The sequence below is a fragment of the Poecile atricapillus genome, chromosome 1 (genome assembly GCF_030490865.1).
Source record: "Poecile atricapillus isolate bPoeAtr1 chromosome 1, bPoeAtr1.hap1, whole genome shotgun sequence".
Classification (NCBI taxonomy): domain Eukaryota; kingdom Metazoa; phylum Chordata; class Aves; order Passeriformes; family Paridae; genus Poecile; species Poecile atricapillus.
In genome coordinates, this window is record NC_081249.1 from 103989647 (window position 1) to 104004655 (window position 15009).

The 15009-nt window shown below is 50.0% G+C and overlaps 1 protein-coding gene across 1 annotated transcript in view; it reads left to right on the forward strand.

The window, feature by feature from the left end:
- Positions 1 to 15009, forward strand: part of CLPB (ClpB family mitochondrial disaggregase) — a 74352-nt gene continuing 59343 nt past the window's right edge. Inside the window, exons 1-2 of the mRNA XM_058851520.1 lie at positions 1 to 754; positions 1620 to 1671. Of these exons, the coding sequence (XP_058707503.1) occupies positions 79 to 754; positions 1620 to 1671 (728 nt within the window). The 5' untranslated portion in view covers positions 1 to 78. The remainder of the gene's footprint in view (positions 755 to 1619; positions 1672 to 15009) is intronic.

Consider the following 15009-nt stretch of genomic DNA (forward strand, 5'->3'; position numbering starts at 1 on the left):
GCCGCCATCTTGGTTCGCCGGCCGCAGCGACGTGGGGGGGTAAGGTGCGAGCGGCGCAGCGGGAGGACCGAGGGGACTATGCTGGCCTCTCTGGCGTTCCGCACGCTGCCACAGGGGCTGCCGCGGCTCCTCCGGGCGCGGCCACGGTGGTCGCCGTCACGTGCGACCTACGGGACTGCGGCGGCGGCTGTGGCAGAGGCGGCAGGGGCCGCCCGACCGCGGCTACTGCCGGTATCGGCCGCCAGGGGGCGGCGTGGAGTCGCGCCGGCGCCAAGAGCGGGGCTGCCGTGGTGGATCGCTGCCTGCAGGGGGCGACAGAGGGGCCCGCTGGGGGAACCCCCGCCAGCGGGGCCGGCCCCCAGGGGCTCTCCGCTATCTGTTCCGCCAGGCCCCGCTTCAGCAATGGGGCCAGGCCCGGGGGGCTCTCCCGTAGTTAATGGGACAGGCCTAAAGGGGCCCACCACAGCCGAGAGGCCAGGGCTGCCTGCTCCAGGCCTGGCCCCACTGCACACCCCCCGGCCACCTGCCACCGGCCTGGCCAGCAGTGGCTGCCCTGTGCCGGGAACACCGTCCAGCCTCATGGCATTCCTCAGAGAGCCGACGCCATGGCCTTCGGGTGCAGAGCAGCACTGCTGTCATGCGGGAGACCCCGGTGGGCATCAGAGTGGAGCTGGGAGCTGCTCCCCGGGAGCAGGGCTGCCTGCCCTCATCACTGCGCTGGCTTACTGCTACCTTCGGGACCGTCTGTCCAAGGGTGACTATCGCTGCTGCGACCGGCCCCGGGGCGGGAGGAGTGGGCTGCACGAGAGAGAATCCTGTGCCCTTTGGGAGGGGATGTAGAGTCCCTCCTTGGGGATGGAACCTGCCTGCTGGCTGTGACCTGGAAAACTCTCCAGGGAGGGGGTTATCCTTAATGCTTTAGTGCATAAAGGGGCTACAAGAGAGCTAAAGAGACATGGGTCTGGAGAGACAGGATAAGGAGGAATGGTTTCCCACTGACTGGCTTCTTCTAACCCTGAGGACAGGCTTTGACAGAATATTGGGAAGAAATTCTTGCCTGTGAGGTTTGGTGAAGCCCTGGCACAGCTTGCCCAGAGAAGCTGTGGCTGCCCTATCTCTTGGAAGTGTTCATGGACCTGTTGGACAAGGCTGGGAGCAATGTGATCTGGTAGAAGGAGTCCCTTCTTATGGCAGAGAGGTGGAATGAGATAAGCTTTAAGGTCCCTCCCAACTCAAGCCAGCTCTCATCCCATCTCTCAGAGCTGGGTGCTGCTCTTCCCTTCTCTAGCCAGGGGGTGTCATTCTGACTCTGTGGTAGGAACACTACTGTGGTATCTGGAAACCTCTGGCTGCGGCTGACACCTTGGGGTGACAGTGTCCACTGCCCTGGGATGCCTGCTGCTCCCACAGCCCCCTGTCCTCAGGGTGTGTGATGTGGGGCTGGAGTCAGTCACCAAGACAGCGAGGAGTTTTTAGGTAACCTGCTTGCAGGAATAGGCTCTCATTTACTGGGGTGGTCAGTGAGAGCTCTGGGCAGCAGCAGCCCCTGCACATTCCAGGTTAGGATGTCCATGTGTGTCCTCCATACTAACTCCCTCTTCCTTCTTTCTGCATTTCAGAGGATGCTCTTCTGGAAGCTGCAAGGATTAACAGTGTTTCAGAAGTCAGCAGGTGAGCAGGGTTCTGAGACATGAGAGCAGTGTGCCAAGGGTTGGGAGGGCAGGAAAATCCTGTCAGCACATGGGGAAGGAGGGGGCTGGCTGTTCCCAGCCCCCATGGGGTGCTCCCTTCACCCTCTCAGATCCAGAGTGGGTGGGGAGAGATGGGGAGCACCATTACTTGTTGAGTAGGAGGTGGATCACAGATCCTAGTGCTGAGAGAGACTGTGTGAGGCCATACTGTGCAGATGTAGACATACCCCTGTGAGCAGCACCCTGCAGAGGCTCATTTGTTGGGGTCTGTCTCTGAACAAACAGCCCTTGTGGGTTCCTCAACCTGAGCCAGGAGTTCTCCAGGGGCCTTTTGTCCCACAAGGAGCAGAGGAGAGAGCTCCACCCACCCAAGGAAGCCAGGGAAGTGAGTGGTTGGGTGACCAGGGATATAGCTGTTAGGGAGTGGAGCATCTCCAGAGCTCCTGTCCCATGACAGCAGGCATTTTGTCACAATTGGCTGTGCCTGCCCCATTGGGGTGGTGCCATGGCATCTTTCAGGTGCATCTGGCAGTGTTACATTCCCTGAGGAGGTAACAAAGAGCCAGTTTCTCAGGCTCAGCATGTGACTAATCCCCAGGAGACACGTTCTTTCTGCAGCCAAACCTCCAGGGAGAGACCCAAAGGTTCCCAGGATGGTTTGTGAGCAGCAGTGGTGTGTCACTGACCAATTGCTATACCCAGTGCTGGGGACAAGGTCTGGGACTGTGGGAGGAAAGCAGGTCTCCCCTAAAGTGGGAAGTGTGAGAACCTTGGAGCTGCTTCTTGAACAGGTCCTGGCACTCCTGCCTGGTCTCTCTCAGAATGCCAGAGGTCTCCCAGGTCCCAAGGACTGCCCTTAGCCAGTTTGGAGTTCAGACTTTTTGGCAGCCTGGTGGCTTGTGTAGGATGGGAAGATACATTGCTGCTCTCCTGTGTGCACCACACGTGTTTCTGTTTCTGGCTGTGATCTCCCACCCAGCACAGGCACCTGGGGAGGTAGGAGCTGCTGTCCCTGTGTAGAAGCAAAGAAAAGATAGGAGAGGGAGAGGAGAGCCCTCTTGGCCTGCAGCCAGGGGATGTTCCATCCAGTTTCCAGGATCTTGGATGAGGCAGCCTGGCTCTACTGCACCCCAGGGCTGAGATCTGGCCTAGATCAAGGGCCAAAGAGGATATTGGTGTGCAGCTAATTGGCACATGTGTTCTGCTGCTTGTAATTGCAGGAAGCTGCTGTTTAGGGATGTCTGGGTGATTTGTGAGCCTGGTCAGGCAGAACTGCAAGAGGCATGCTCTGTGCTCCAGCTGGTCAGGGCAGAGCTGGTGGCTGTACACCATCCTGCTGGGCTGCACGTCTACAGCTTCTCCCTTTGTTTCTGTACTCTGTCACAGAATTACAGAATCATTTGGGTTGGAAAAGCCCTCTGAGATCATTGAGTCCAACCATTCCCCCAGTACTGCCGAGCCCACCACTAAACCATGCCACATCTGTATGTCTGTTAAATCCCTCCAAGGATGAGGTCTCCACCTCTGCCCTGAACAGCCTGCGCCAGGGCTTGACGACCTTTCCATGAAGAAATTTTACAAAACATCCAACCTAAATCACCCATAGCAGAACTTGAGGCTGTTTCCTCTCATCCAGTCACTTGTTACCTGTGAGAATAGCCTGACCCCCACCTGGCTGCACCCTCGTTTCAGAGAGTTGTACAGAGTGAGAAGGTCCCCCCGAGCCTCCTTTTCTCCAGGCTGAATCTCCTCAACTCCCTCAGCCACTCCTCATCAGCCCCTTTGGTCCAGACCCTTCAGCAGCTCCACTGTCCTTCTCTGGACACACTCCAGCACCTCAAAGTCTTTCTGGTCATGAGAAGCCTAGCACTGCACACAGGATTTGAAGTACCTAATCCATGCCCAGTGCAAGGGAACAAGGATCTGCCTTGGGCTTGCTGGGCACACTAGCTGATACAAGTCAGGGTACCATGTGCATTCTTGCTTATTTGGGCACAGCTGGCTTATGTTCAGCTGCTGTCAACCAGCACTCCCAGGGCCTTGGCTGCTTGGTGCTTTTCAGCCACTCTGATCCCAGCCACTATATCTGCATAGGGTTGTGGTGACCCAGGTGCAGGACCCAGCACTTGACCTTACTGAACCTCATACAGTGGCCTCAACCCATCAAGCCAGCCTGTCCAGATCCCTCTGCAAAGGATCTCCAGGGCCTTTCTTCCAATCCTGTTCCCTGTGGGGCTGGCAGTCCTCCCGCTGTTTGAAGCTCTGTGCCTAACTCTGCTTGGTACATGCCTTTTGCTTGTGCGAAAAGCATGAATGGTGAAAACTACTGACTCACCCTGCTGCAGGCAGTTTCAGCCTCAAACATAATGAGGAGACTGGAGCATCCCACTTACAAGGAAAGACTGGGGGAGATGGGGTCATTCAGCCTCAAGGAGAGATGACCTGAGAGGGGAACTCATCCTTGTCTGTCAGTGTCTGGGGAGGTTCTCAGAGGATTGACCAGGTGCTGCTCAGTACTGCCCAGCAATGGGACAAGAGGCATCAGGAGAAACTGGTGCACAGGAAGTTCCATCTCATTATGAGAAAGAGCCTTGTACTGTGAGTGTGACAGGGCACTGGAATAGCCTGCCCAGAGAGTCTGTGGAATCTTCCTCCTTGGGGATATTCAAACCCCACTTGAACACAAGATTGTGCAACCTGCTCTGGGTGAACCTGCTGAAGGAGAAGGTTGGACAAGGTGATCTCCAGAAGTTGCTTCCCACCACAACCACTCTAATTCCATTAATCTCTTTACAACAAGCTTCTACAGACTAGGACTGCCAGAGCTACTGCAGACCTGACAGAGGAGACACAGTCTCATCTTCAATGCTCTCTCCACCTGCAAGGGGTAAAGTCCAAATTGAGCCTTGACAGGGTGGGAGTGTGACAATCCAGCTGGGCAACCATCCATGGAACATGACCTGTCCTCTCACCACACTGCTGTTCTCTGCCTGTGCTGTCCCCTGGGCTGTCAGGAGAGGGGAGGCTGTGCTGCTGTTTCTTATACAGCTTCAGTCTTGTTTGGAGTGCTGATCTTTCCCAAGCGCCTTCTTCAGCTGACAGCTGCTCATGGCCCTCTCTGCACATGAAAACATCAGAATACAGTTACTAGGAAATAAATCTTTAAGTCTAAAGTGTAGAAAACGGCCATGTGAGAGAGGGTGGGAGGTACCAAGAATATAATGAGATCCTGTCTAAAGTACTGATTCTAGCTCTGGGGTCCTCATCATAAGAAGTCTGTGGAGCTGCTGGAGTGAGCCCAGAGGAGGCCATGAAGATGCATCAGGGGCTGGAGCCCCTCTGCTCTGGAGACAGGCTGAGAGAGCTGGTGTGTTTACCTGGAGAAGGCTCCAGAGAGACCTTGAAGCCCCTGCCGGTGTCTAAAGGAGCTCCATGACAGCTGAAGAGGGACTCAAGGGCTTGGAGTGACACGACAAGGGGGAATGGCTTCAAACTGATGGAGGGCAGAGTTAGATGAGATATTGGGAAGAAGTTCTTCCTGTGAGGTTTGTGAGTCCCTGGCACAGGCTGGTCAGAGAAACTGTGGCTGCCCATCCCTGGAAGTGTTCAAGGCCAGGTTGGACAGCCCTTGGAACAACAAGGTCTAGTGGAAGATGTCCTTTCCCATGGCAGAGGGGGTTAGAACTAGCTGAACTTTAAGGTTACTCCCAACCCAAACCATCCCATGATTCTGTGATTATTCCAAGCAGTGAAGGAGCAGGCCTTTCAGGCATAACAGACAGACCTCACTGGAATACACATTTGTCTTGCTGCAGAAAGAATGCATATCCACAGGCTGAATCCAGCCCCTCTGCTGTAGGCTTGCCTCTACCATTGGGCTCCTCTGAGCTTCTAGTCAGTTTTTCTCATCTTTAAGCACTTTTTCAATGCAGGGAACGAGGCTGAATTCTTCATTGAGCTGAAAGAACGTCCTAACTTCTGAGAGCATCCTCTTTGGAGCATGTGGCAAACCAGCTCTTCCCTCCAAGCCCTTCATGCTGTTAGCCAGCACAAAATATAATACCTAATTGATGTAGATAATTTCCTTCAGCCTCAGTTGTTCTGTGCTCTTGCAGGGAAAGCAAGGAGCAAAGGCATAAAACATGCCCACCTCAATCCCACTTGTTTTGATATTCAGTATTAATATTGATTCTTTGTCTTCCAGCTTTGTTTCTTAGTGAGCCACCCCAAAAGCACAGGCTTTGAGCAGTTTTCTCAGCAGATAACTATGATGGAGCAGTGTTTTCCTCAGCCCTGTACAAGTGTGACTCATGGAGACACAGAGCATGTGTCAGACAGCTGTTATCAGCTTCATTCCTAACAGCAGGCAGCCACTCAGATCTGTGTGGTAATGAGATCTGGAGCTGACCAGGTGCTCTCCTGCTCCCACAGGGATCCAGACAGACATGGCAGTGGGGCAGGAAGCTCCATGTCAGTTGCTGCAGCTGAGTCTGCTCTCCCCAAGCTGATTTTTTAGGTGGAAGAGATGCAAAAACAGCTAAGTTAGGCTTGATTGCCCCACATAGTGATCTCTCCATTTTCAAGCAGCACCACTCATCCTGGCTCTGACTCATCACAGTTTTGCTTCCTCCAGACTGTGCTTGTCTCTTCTCCCTTGTTTGTAAGCAGCACAGCTCATTGAGAAAGACTTCCCCCATCTCTGTCCCTGGAAGTGTTCAAGGCCGGATTGGACAGCCCTTGGAGCAACTGGTCTAGTGGAAGGTGTTCCTGCCCATGGGAGGGAGTAGGAACAAGATGAGCTTTAAGGTCTCTCCCAACTGTAACCCTTTCAATTCTCTCCAGTTTGGGGGGTGGACTGGGGGTACAGCGACACCTTTTGTTTGCTTCCTGGCTCAAGGGTTCGTTAAAGAATTCAGAGACTGCATTTGAATTCAGAGACTGGGTAAAAAATCCCTCTGTTGTGAGTCAGGCTTTGCTTACCTGAAACATCAGATCATTGAAAGACTTATGGGAGCTGGTGTCCCATATTACCTGTTGAAGCATCTTCTCTCACAGAATAGTTGTGAGTGTCGTGACTGAGCCTTGAGGGATGCCTGAATGCTTTGCAGGGTGAGCAGAAGAGTCATGTCTTTGGCTCCTGGAGCATTATGGCCATCATGTACCTTATCTCAGTCCTGAACACGTCTTCAGTAGTGGTAGTGAGGGCAGGTTGGAAACAGGACTGGGAGATGATTTATAATTCCATTTGTTTCCATTGCTCCATATTTATATGATGTTGAGCCTGCATTTGTCTGTGTGTATCTGAGTTACAGACACCTAGAGCTTTTAGGATAAAAGGATGTTTATCATGTAAATGTCCCCTTTAATCTTTTCTCCTAAATGACCAAATTATCCAAGACTGAGTTTCAGTGGAAGTTTTGTTACTGGTTATTGAGTTTGATTTGGCCTGTGGCTTCAGGAATTCAGAGCAGATACAACAGCCCAGATTTCTTTATATTGTCAATTAAGTATTGTGTGTGCTTTTCTGTAGTAGGTAGCTGCAAAACTGCCCTTTTTCATCTGCTTCTTGGTGTATTTTGGCCTCCCAGGATTGTCTGAGTTTGCACAGAGTCACAGAGCAGTGTCTCTGCAGTCAGTGCCAAGCCAGCCATGGGAGACAGGAGATCTCATGCTTCTTTCCAAAACAGCTTTAAAGCCCGCAAATCCCAGATCCCTCTCTGTAGAAGCAGATACCAACACACCTGGATGTGTGGGAGTTTCTGTATGTCTGGAATACATCTGGGAACCATCAAAGGGTTAATTCCAGTTAGTGGAGATGTTTATCAACAGGGCTGAGTGCAGGACAGCCCTCTGTGCAGCTCCAGGTTTGGAGGAGAAGCAGTCCACCAGCAGGGATGTGGCCTGCACAACCAGGGAAGCAATTATTCCACTTTTCTCAAAGCTCAGGAGTTAAGGGACATCTTGGAAGATGTCAGGCAGCAGGTTAAAAACTTGCTGAGTGCTTGCTTACACAGCACATAAACTGTGAGTGTTGGTGGATATGAGGGAGTCTGACACTTGAGTTCAGACCTGTGCAGAGTAAGTTGAGCAGGTAATCCGTGCCACCTCCAGTGGAAACAGATTGTCAGAAGTTATTGTATTATGCTCAAATTCCTCTGCAAACAATGATGATCAATTTCCCACTTACGCTGCTGGCCTCTACCAGAGCAGGCTGGCAGGGTATTTTCTGGCATACAGCTCAGCTTTTGCCCTGGGGCAACTGAATTTGGGCTACTCCATGTAAGGTTTCACATTCTCTTCCAAGCCTGGTGATGCCAACTGTCAAATCACAGATTTGGGTTGGAGGGGACCTTGAAGCTCATCCACTTCAGGCCCCCTGCCATGGGCAGTGACATCTTCCACTAATCCAGGTTGCTCCAAGCCCTGTCCAACCTGGTTTTAAGCACTTACAGGCACGGGGCAGCTACAGCTACTCACATGTCTGTATTAGCCTTTTCATGCCTGGGTTGTACCTCTTTGACTTTCCCTGTTCTGTGTGCTCTCACCCATGGTGATTTTGCCCACCCTCTGTGCTCCCAGACCTGCTGTCCTCTTGGAGTTTGCTTTACCTCCTGAAACTTGGATTTATAATTATATTTATATTTATATTCCCTTTGATTTTGAAAATTTATTTCCAGGAGTTTCTCCTGGGCCACTGGCCTCTCTACATGGCCTGTTTGTGCTGTCAGGGTTAGGGTTATCAGGATTCATCCAGGATCCCCCATGTCCTGGGAGCAGCTTTCCTGTCTTGGGAGCTGCAGAGAAATGTCCCCTTCCCTTCCCTTCCCTTCCCTTCCCTTCCCTTCCCTTCCCTTCCCTTCCCTTCCCTTCCCTTCCCTTCCCTTCCCTTCCCTTCCCTTCCCTTCCCTTCCCTTCCCTTCCCTTCCCTTCCCTTCCCTTCCCTTCCCTTCCCTTCTCTTCCCTTCCCTTTCACAGAGCACCATGGTGTGTTACTGGCCCTGCAAACATGGTGAGGGGTGAGAAACAGCCTTGAGCTCTCTCCAAGAATACAGCAGCCACATCAAAGGGTTTCGAGCAGCTCACTATGTCCTCCTGTCCAAGCAGATCCTTTCCTGGCAGGAAAATCTAGCAGGGATTGTGCTTTCATGTTCCGAGATATTGTTAGTTGGGATGGTTTTCTTCCCCTCTTCTTCTGCAAAGCAGAGGGCAGTTCCCAAGAGGGTGAGCACATCTGAGAGTGTCCCCCACTCTGCAGTTAAACAGTGACATATTGGGACAGGGCTGGGGTAAGTGTTTAAGAGGCTGAGAGAAACAGAAGCTATTGTTGTTGCAAAAGTTCAAGTTTCCAGCTTCCTCTTCCTCCACCTGTCAGGATGGAGTGCTGGGCATGCTCCCGGCACTGAGCACAAACTCAAACATGCCCTCTGGGCTCAGCAGTGTCACCGAGTCAGTCACCCAGAACCCCAGTGGCGGGGTGAATAGAAGGCACATCTGTCCGGGGGCAGTGGGGGGAGAAGGCTCATCGCTGCCAATGTGGGCTCTTTATCTCTTCTGCAAGGATCAAAGTGCTGAGGCCTTGGGAGCTGCTGTCTCGAGGTAAAATAGGGCATATGCACAAAGCAGTAGGTGCTGCTCTTCCCAAATTCCTCCAGCAAATTCCAGAGCAGACAGTGATGTTCGTAGAATCAGGGAATCACAGAGTGGTTTGGGTTGGAAAGGACATTAAAGCTCACCCAGCTCACTCCCTCTGCCAGGGACAGTGACACCCTCCACTAGACCAGGTTGTTTTAAGCCCCATCCAACTTGTCCTTGAACACTTACAGGGATGAGGCAGGCACAACTTCCCTAAGGCAGCCTGTGCCAGGGCCTTACCACCCTCACAGGGAAAAAAATATCCCTAATATTCAATCTAACCCTGCTGTCTGACAGCTTTCTGCCCTAAAACCATTAAAAAAATAATAATTATTGAAATCCCTTAAAAATTAGTACTTCCCCAATCAGAAACACCAGCTCTGACTCAGGGTTCTTCTCCTGGCCGGGTCTTGAATCGCAGAATCGCAGAATCCCAGAAGAGTTTGTGTTGGAAGAGACCTTTAAAGGTCATCCAGTCCAACTCCCGCCATGGGCAGGGATATCTTGGTGGCACCACTGCAGTCAAGGAGCAGTTTGTCATTTGAGAAACACTGGAAATGGCGCTAATAGAGCTGTATCCATGTGAGAAACTCCTTAGGAGGTGAGTGTCCTGGATCTTACTTGGTTAAAATGTGGATAAACATCCTAAACATTGATCAGAGGATTTTATTTAATTAAAATAAAGTACTCCTTCTGGTAAATACATTTGGCTGTCTGGGATCTGAGCAGTGGTCGTGGCTTTATCGATTGTCATATCATTAAATCAGGCGGAGAAAAAATAAATGATGGGCCTGAAGACCCTGAACATAAAGTTCAGTTGTCTGAAAATCTGTTAAGTTGCTGAGCATCTTGCAATGATTTAACAAAAATAAATAAAAAAAAAAAAAGCAATTCAGCTCCTAAATGAAATGTCAATGCATATTATGGTAGATGATGTGATACAAGTAATTCTCTCAGTGGGCTCAGTGATGTGGCATCCCAGATGCTTATGATGATCTAGAACAGAACTGAACAGAAAAGTACTTGACTGATCCTAATACCTTTGCTCCAAGTTTGTAACCTAATCCCACAAGAGAGGCTCCAGCATTGTTCCTGTTGGATGCACGATTACTAAACAGGTTTGACTGCTGGACTAGGATATTTTCCATTATTTTTGTTTTTTTAAGAATGAACATAATTCATTATTCAGTATCTCCTTCCAGTGTGCCTGCAGAGCAAAAAGCCTTTCAGTGAGTTCATAGGTATTTTTCAGTGGCTCCAAAGTGCCCTGAGAATTCTAAAATCACAGGATAAGGAATGGCTTTGGTTGGAAGGGACCTTAAAGATCATCTAGTCCCAGCTCTTTTGCCATGGACAAGGACACCTCCCACTAGATTAGGTTGCTCCAAGACCTGTCCAACCTGGCCTTGGACACTTCCAGGAATGAGGCAGCCACAGCTTCTCTGGGCAGCCTGTGCCAGGGCCTCACCAACTTCAGAGGGAAGAACTTCTTCCCAATATCTAATGTAAATCTCCCATCTTTTAGTTTAAAATATCATCTTTACATTTTAAATAAGGGTTGATGTCCTGTCCTTTGTCTCAAAGGGAAATGGTGAAGAGTTACACTGCAGGTCCCATTTATGAGAAAACAAATGTAACAGGAGAAAGGAGGTTAACTTCACGCTGACATAATGCAGGGTTAGATTGTATACCAGGAAGAAATATCCATCCACATGGATATGATGGACGAGTGCCCCATCCCTGGAAGTGTTCAAGGACAGGTTGGATGGGACTTGGAGCAACCTGGTCTAAGGGAAGATGTCCCTGGTTGTGACAGTGGGGTTGTAACTGGATGATCTTCAAGGTCACTTCCAGTCCAAACCCTCCCATAAAACATTAAAATTCATGACAGATGAAATTAAGACTGACCCTTTGCAGCAAAGTAACCCGGGGCTGGCAGAAGGTGACCAGGATGGTCTCTCTGCCCCTGTAATGTAAAGTCATATAAATACTATGGTCAAGTGCAAATGGGCCTGATACTTTGCAAAACTATATTAATTAAACTCTACTGAGGATGTTAATCAGTGGTTGGTGTTGTGCTTTAAGGGTTTTATTGCCAGACAAAAGTTCCCAGCCTGAAGGAGTTTGTGTGTCTCCATCCTGGCATAGCTGATACCTTCTTACCTGCAGTTTTGGTGTTGGGGTTACCTTGCCCCTTCTGCGTTCCTCTTTCAAGCTCCCTCTCCCTTGTTACCAAGATGCCTTTATTTCCTGGATTTTCTGTGGCTATTAGGCTGTCACAGTGACACGCTGTAGGAAGGGGGTGATGTGAATGTACTGCTTTCAAAGGACTTTCAAATGGCCAAGTAAGTACAATGAAATTCAGAAATAATAGGCACGTTGGTCCACACCACTCTGAGAGACAAGAGGAAGGGGATTTGGCATCACAATGTCTGGGAAAGGATTTTTGGAAGCAGTTGGGGTGAGTTGGGGGAGACAGTAAGATCTCTGCCATTGCAGCATTCTGACCAGCATCCTGAGTTCTGGTGCTAGTGGGAATGGCTCCTTAGAGTCTGGGGGAATGAGTGTGGAGTTCGTTCCTGCAGTGGCAGCAAGTGAACAGTTTTCCAGCTGAGGGAGCAGCTCCCTGTGCCTGTGCAGCGGACATGGCACACATGGTAGGACAGATGGAGCTGTGGTGTGGATTTCTCCCCCAGGCAGTGTCCTTCCAGCTGGAGCAGGGGATGGTGTGACCAGCAGTGGCCATGGGTCTGAGTCAGGCTTATTTTACCTTATCTCTGTTGTGAGTGCAAACACCTCTGTAAGTGGAGCTGCAAAGAGAGCTGATCTCTGAAGATAGCAATCTGCTATCCTCTGTGTGTCTGGGTCATCTGGCCTCACCAGGACAGAAAGCTCTGTGGCTGCACAGGGATATTTCTTCTTTCAGCATTCTGTTGTCTGAGAGCGCTCTTCAGGCAGCAGAACTGGCAACATGCTCCTGACATTCACTTGCAGGGATGTAGTACTGGCAGAAGGAGAAAGCATAAGGATATTTTAACAAATTCGTCATAGAAAGGGTTGTCCAGCCCTAGCACAGGCTGCCCAGGGCAGTAGTGGAATCCCCATCCCTGGAGGGATTTAATAGATGTGTGGATATAGCACTTGGAGACATAGGTTAGTGGTGAGATTGGCAGTGTTGGGGGAATGGTTGGACACAATGGCCTTAGAGGGGCTTTTCCAACCCAAATGATTCCATAATTGTATGTCATACCCTGTGAGGGGGCCAAGGTTGCTCTTGTGCAACTCTGCAGATGAGTTTACTGAGCCACTGAATAATGCAGGAGCTGCAGCTTGACCAGTGTTAGCCATGTGCAGGGCTGCGTAGATCCAAATCCCCATAAGACTGTAGGTGAATCATCCCTGCTCTGTGCTAGGTGGTTCTTCAGGTATTAAACTGCATAGAAAAAAGAAATAAAAATTAGATCTAGTATGGATTCTGTGTGAGAATTTGTTCCTCAAGTGTCAAACTTCTTTAGACCAAGGTCCTGTTGTTGACCTGACAGTTCATTACCATTAAACTTTAAATTGTAACCCTGGTAAAGAAAACATGAACCTTCTGTTGGTGCTGTGATCATTATAGTGGTCACAGGCTCCTGAATCACAGCTGGGAGCTACAAATGAAGGCTGCCAGTTTTGATTCTGGTCTTTCAGCTATTAGGTCTCTGTCCAAGCACGTGATGAACAGTTCAGAGCATCCAGAACCACAGCACTAGTGCTCGCCACTCCTTCTGTCAAAAAAAGGGTGGTCACATTGTCCAGCCAGACCCATTACCTGTGTATCATACCACCACTTGAGTCAGAGGAGTTCACCAACATGCTTCTGCTTAGAGCTTGGCTGAAGCCATCTGCTGTTGGCTCTCAAGCCCCAGTCTCTGTCAAATAAGGCAGGTGGTTCAACTGGAGAGGAATTTTTATTACAGGCTTTTTATTCAGATGATGTTTATCTGGCTGGTTTCTTCGGTCAGTGGGGTGAACTGTGTTCAGCTATGTTCAGAATATCAGACAAAGTTCAGGCAACCAGATATTGCTGGTTGGAAATAACTTCAGGATTATCATACCATAGCATTGAAAGATTTGGTTGGGTGGGAGTTTCAAGACCATGTAGTCCCAACCCTTCTGCCATGGGCAGGGACACCTTCCATGGGACCAGGGTGCCAGAAGCCCTGTCCAGCCTGGTATTGGACACTCCAAGGGATAAGACAGCCACAGCTTCTTTGGGCAACCTGTACCAGGGCCTCACCGCCCTCACATCTAAGAATTTCTTCCTGATATCCCATCCAACCCTGCCCTCTGTCAGTGGGAAGCCATTCCCCCTTGTCCTGTCACTCCAAGCCCTTGTCCAAAGTCCCTGTCCAGGTCTTCTGGAGCCCCTTTAGGCACTGAACACCCCAGGTGTCTCAGTGTATGAGTGTATTTGTTCCTTGGGATAAGTTTCTAGTGAAACCACTGTGAAGGTTTCCGATGAGGTGGAGGAAGGTTGGCAAGACACCCTGGGTATAGCTGTAAGTGTTCCCTCGACCAGCATTCCTGCTTTCCTTTTTTTTTTTTTTTCCAACTGTAAGAAGGGGAATATGGTTCATTTACCTCCTTTTTACTCATTTCATCCCAGCACTCTTAACCACCTGACAGCGTTGCCAACAGAGCAGACCAAGAGCAAGGAATTTGGAAAGGCTGTCTGAGTTCAGATGTTTACCTCTCCAATTCCTTAAAGAGGTGATCTGACTTGTTCAGTGCATGTAAGCAGTCACACCTGAATTTGACTTCCTTGCCTGGAATGCTCAGTGGAATTTCAAGACTCTCAAGTGTGGTGCTTGCACAGGTGGAACATGGCTGGTGTGTTCACTTGTGTCTCTCCCAGCAAGGAGTTTAATGACATGTCTTCCCTGTTATACCAGTGTGGAGGATGCACTGTGCAGGGACAGCCTCACACATAAGATGAAAAAGCTTTAATTTGTGAAAAGAGAAAAGGATAAACCAAGGGACAGAGAACTGCTGACTCCTGCATGGTCCACCCTGCTTTCTAAAACCTGACTCATGGCTGCCCTGTCTTGATACTGGCAGCACCTTGCTCCTGCAAGAAAAATGGATTTGTAATCATGGATTTGGTTGTGTAGAGGGACTTTTTATATAGGCAGACAGTGGCAGGACAATGGGAAATGGCTTCAAACTGGCAGAGGAAAGATCTAGATTAGATATGGCAAAGAAGTTCTTCCTTGAGAGGGTTGTAAGGCCCTGGCACAGGTTGTTCAGAGGAACTGTGGCAGCCTCATCCCTGGAAGTGTCCAAGGCAGCTTGAATGGAGCTTGGAGCAACCGGTTCTAGCAGAAGGTGTCCATGCCTTTGGCAGAGGGGATGGAACAGGATGGTCTGCAAGGTCCCTTCTAGCACAAACCCTTTTGTGAATCTTTCTATGATTTTATGACTTGAACGTGCAGGGTTTAGAGTTTGTCTCATTTAACTTGAGCACTGTGAAATTTGTGTCTCTGTTCTGAACTTCCCTTCTTCTTTGTGGTGTGGAGAGAACTATCATTCCATACTGTCCGGGTTCAGCACGTGTTTCAGGTTGAGCTAAAGTATCTGCTGCAAGAACCTGTCCCTTGCCATTATCTTGAAAAAGCTGAGAAAATTTTGGAGACATGAGGATAGT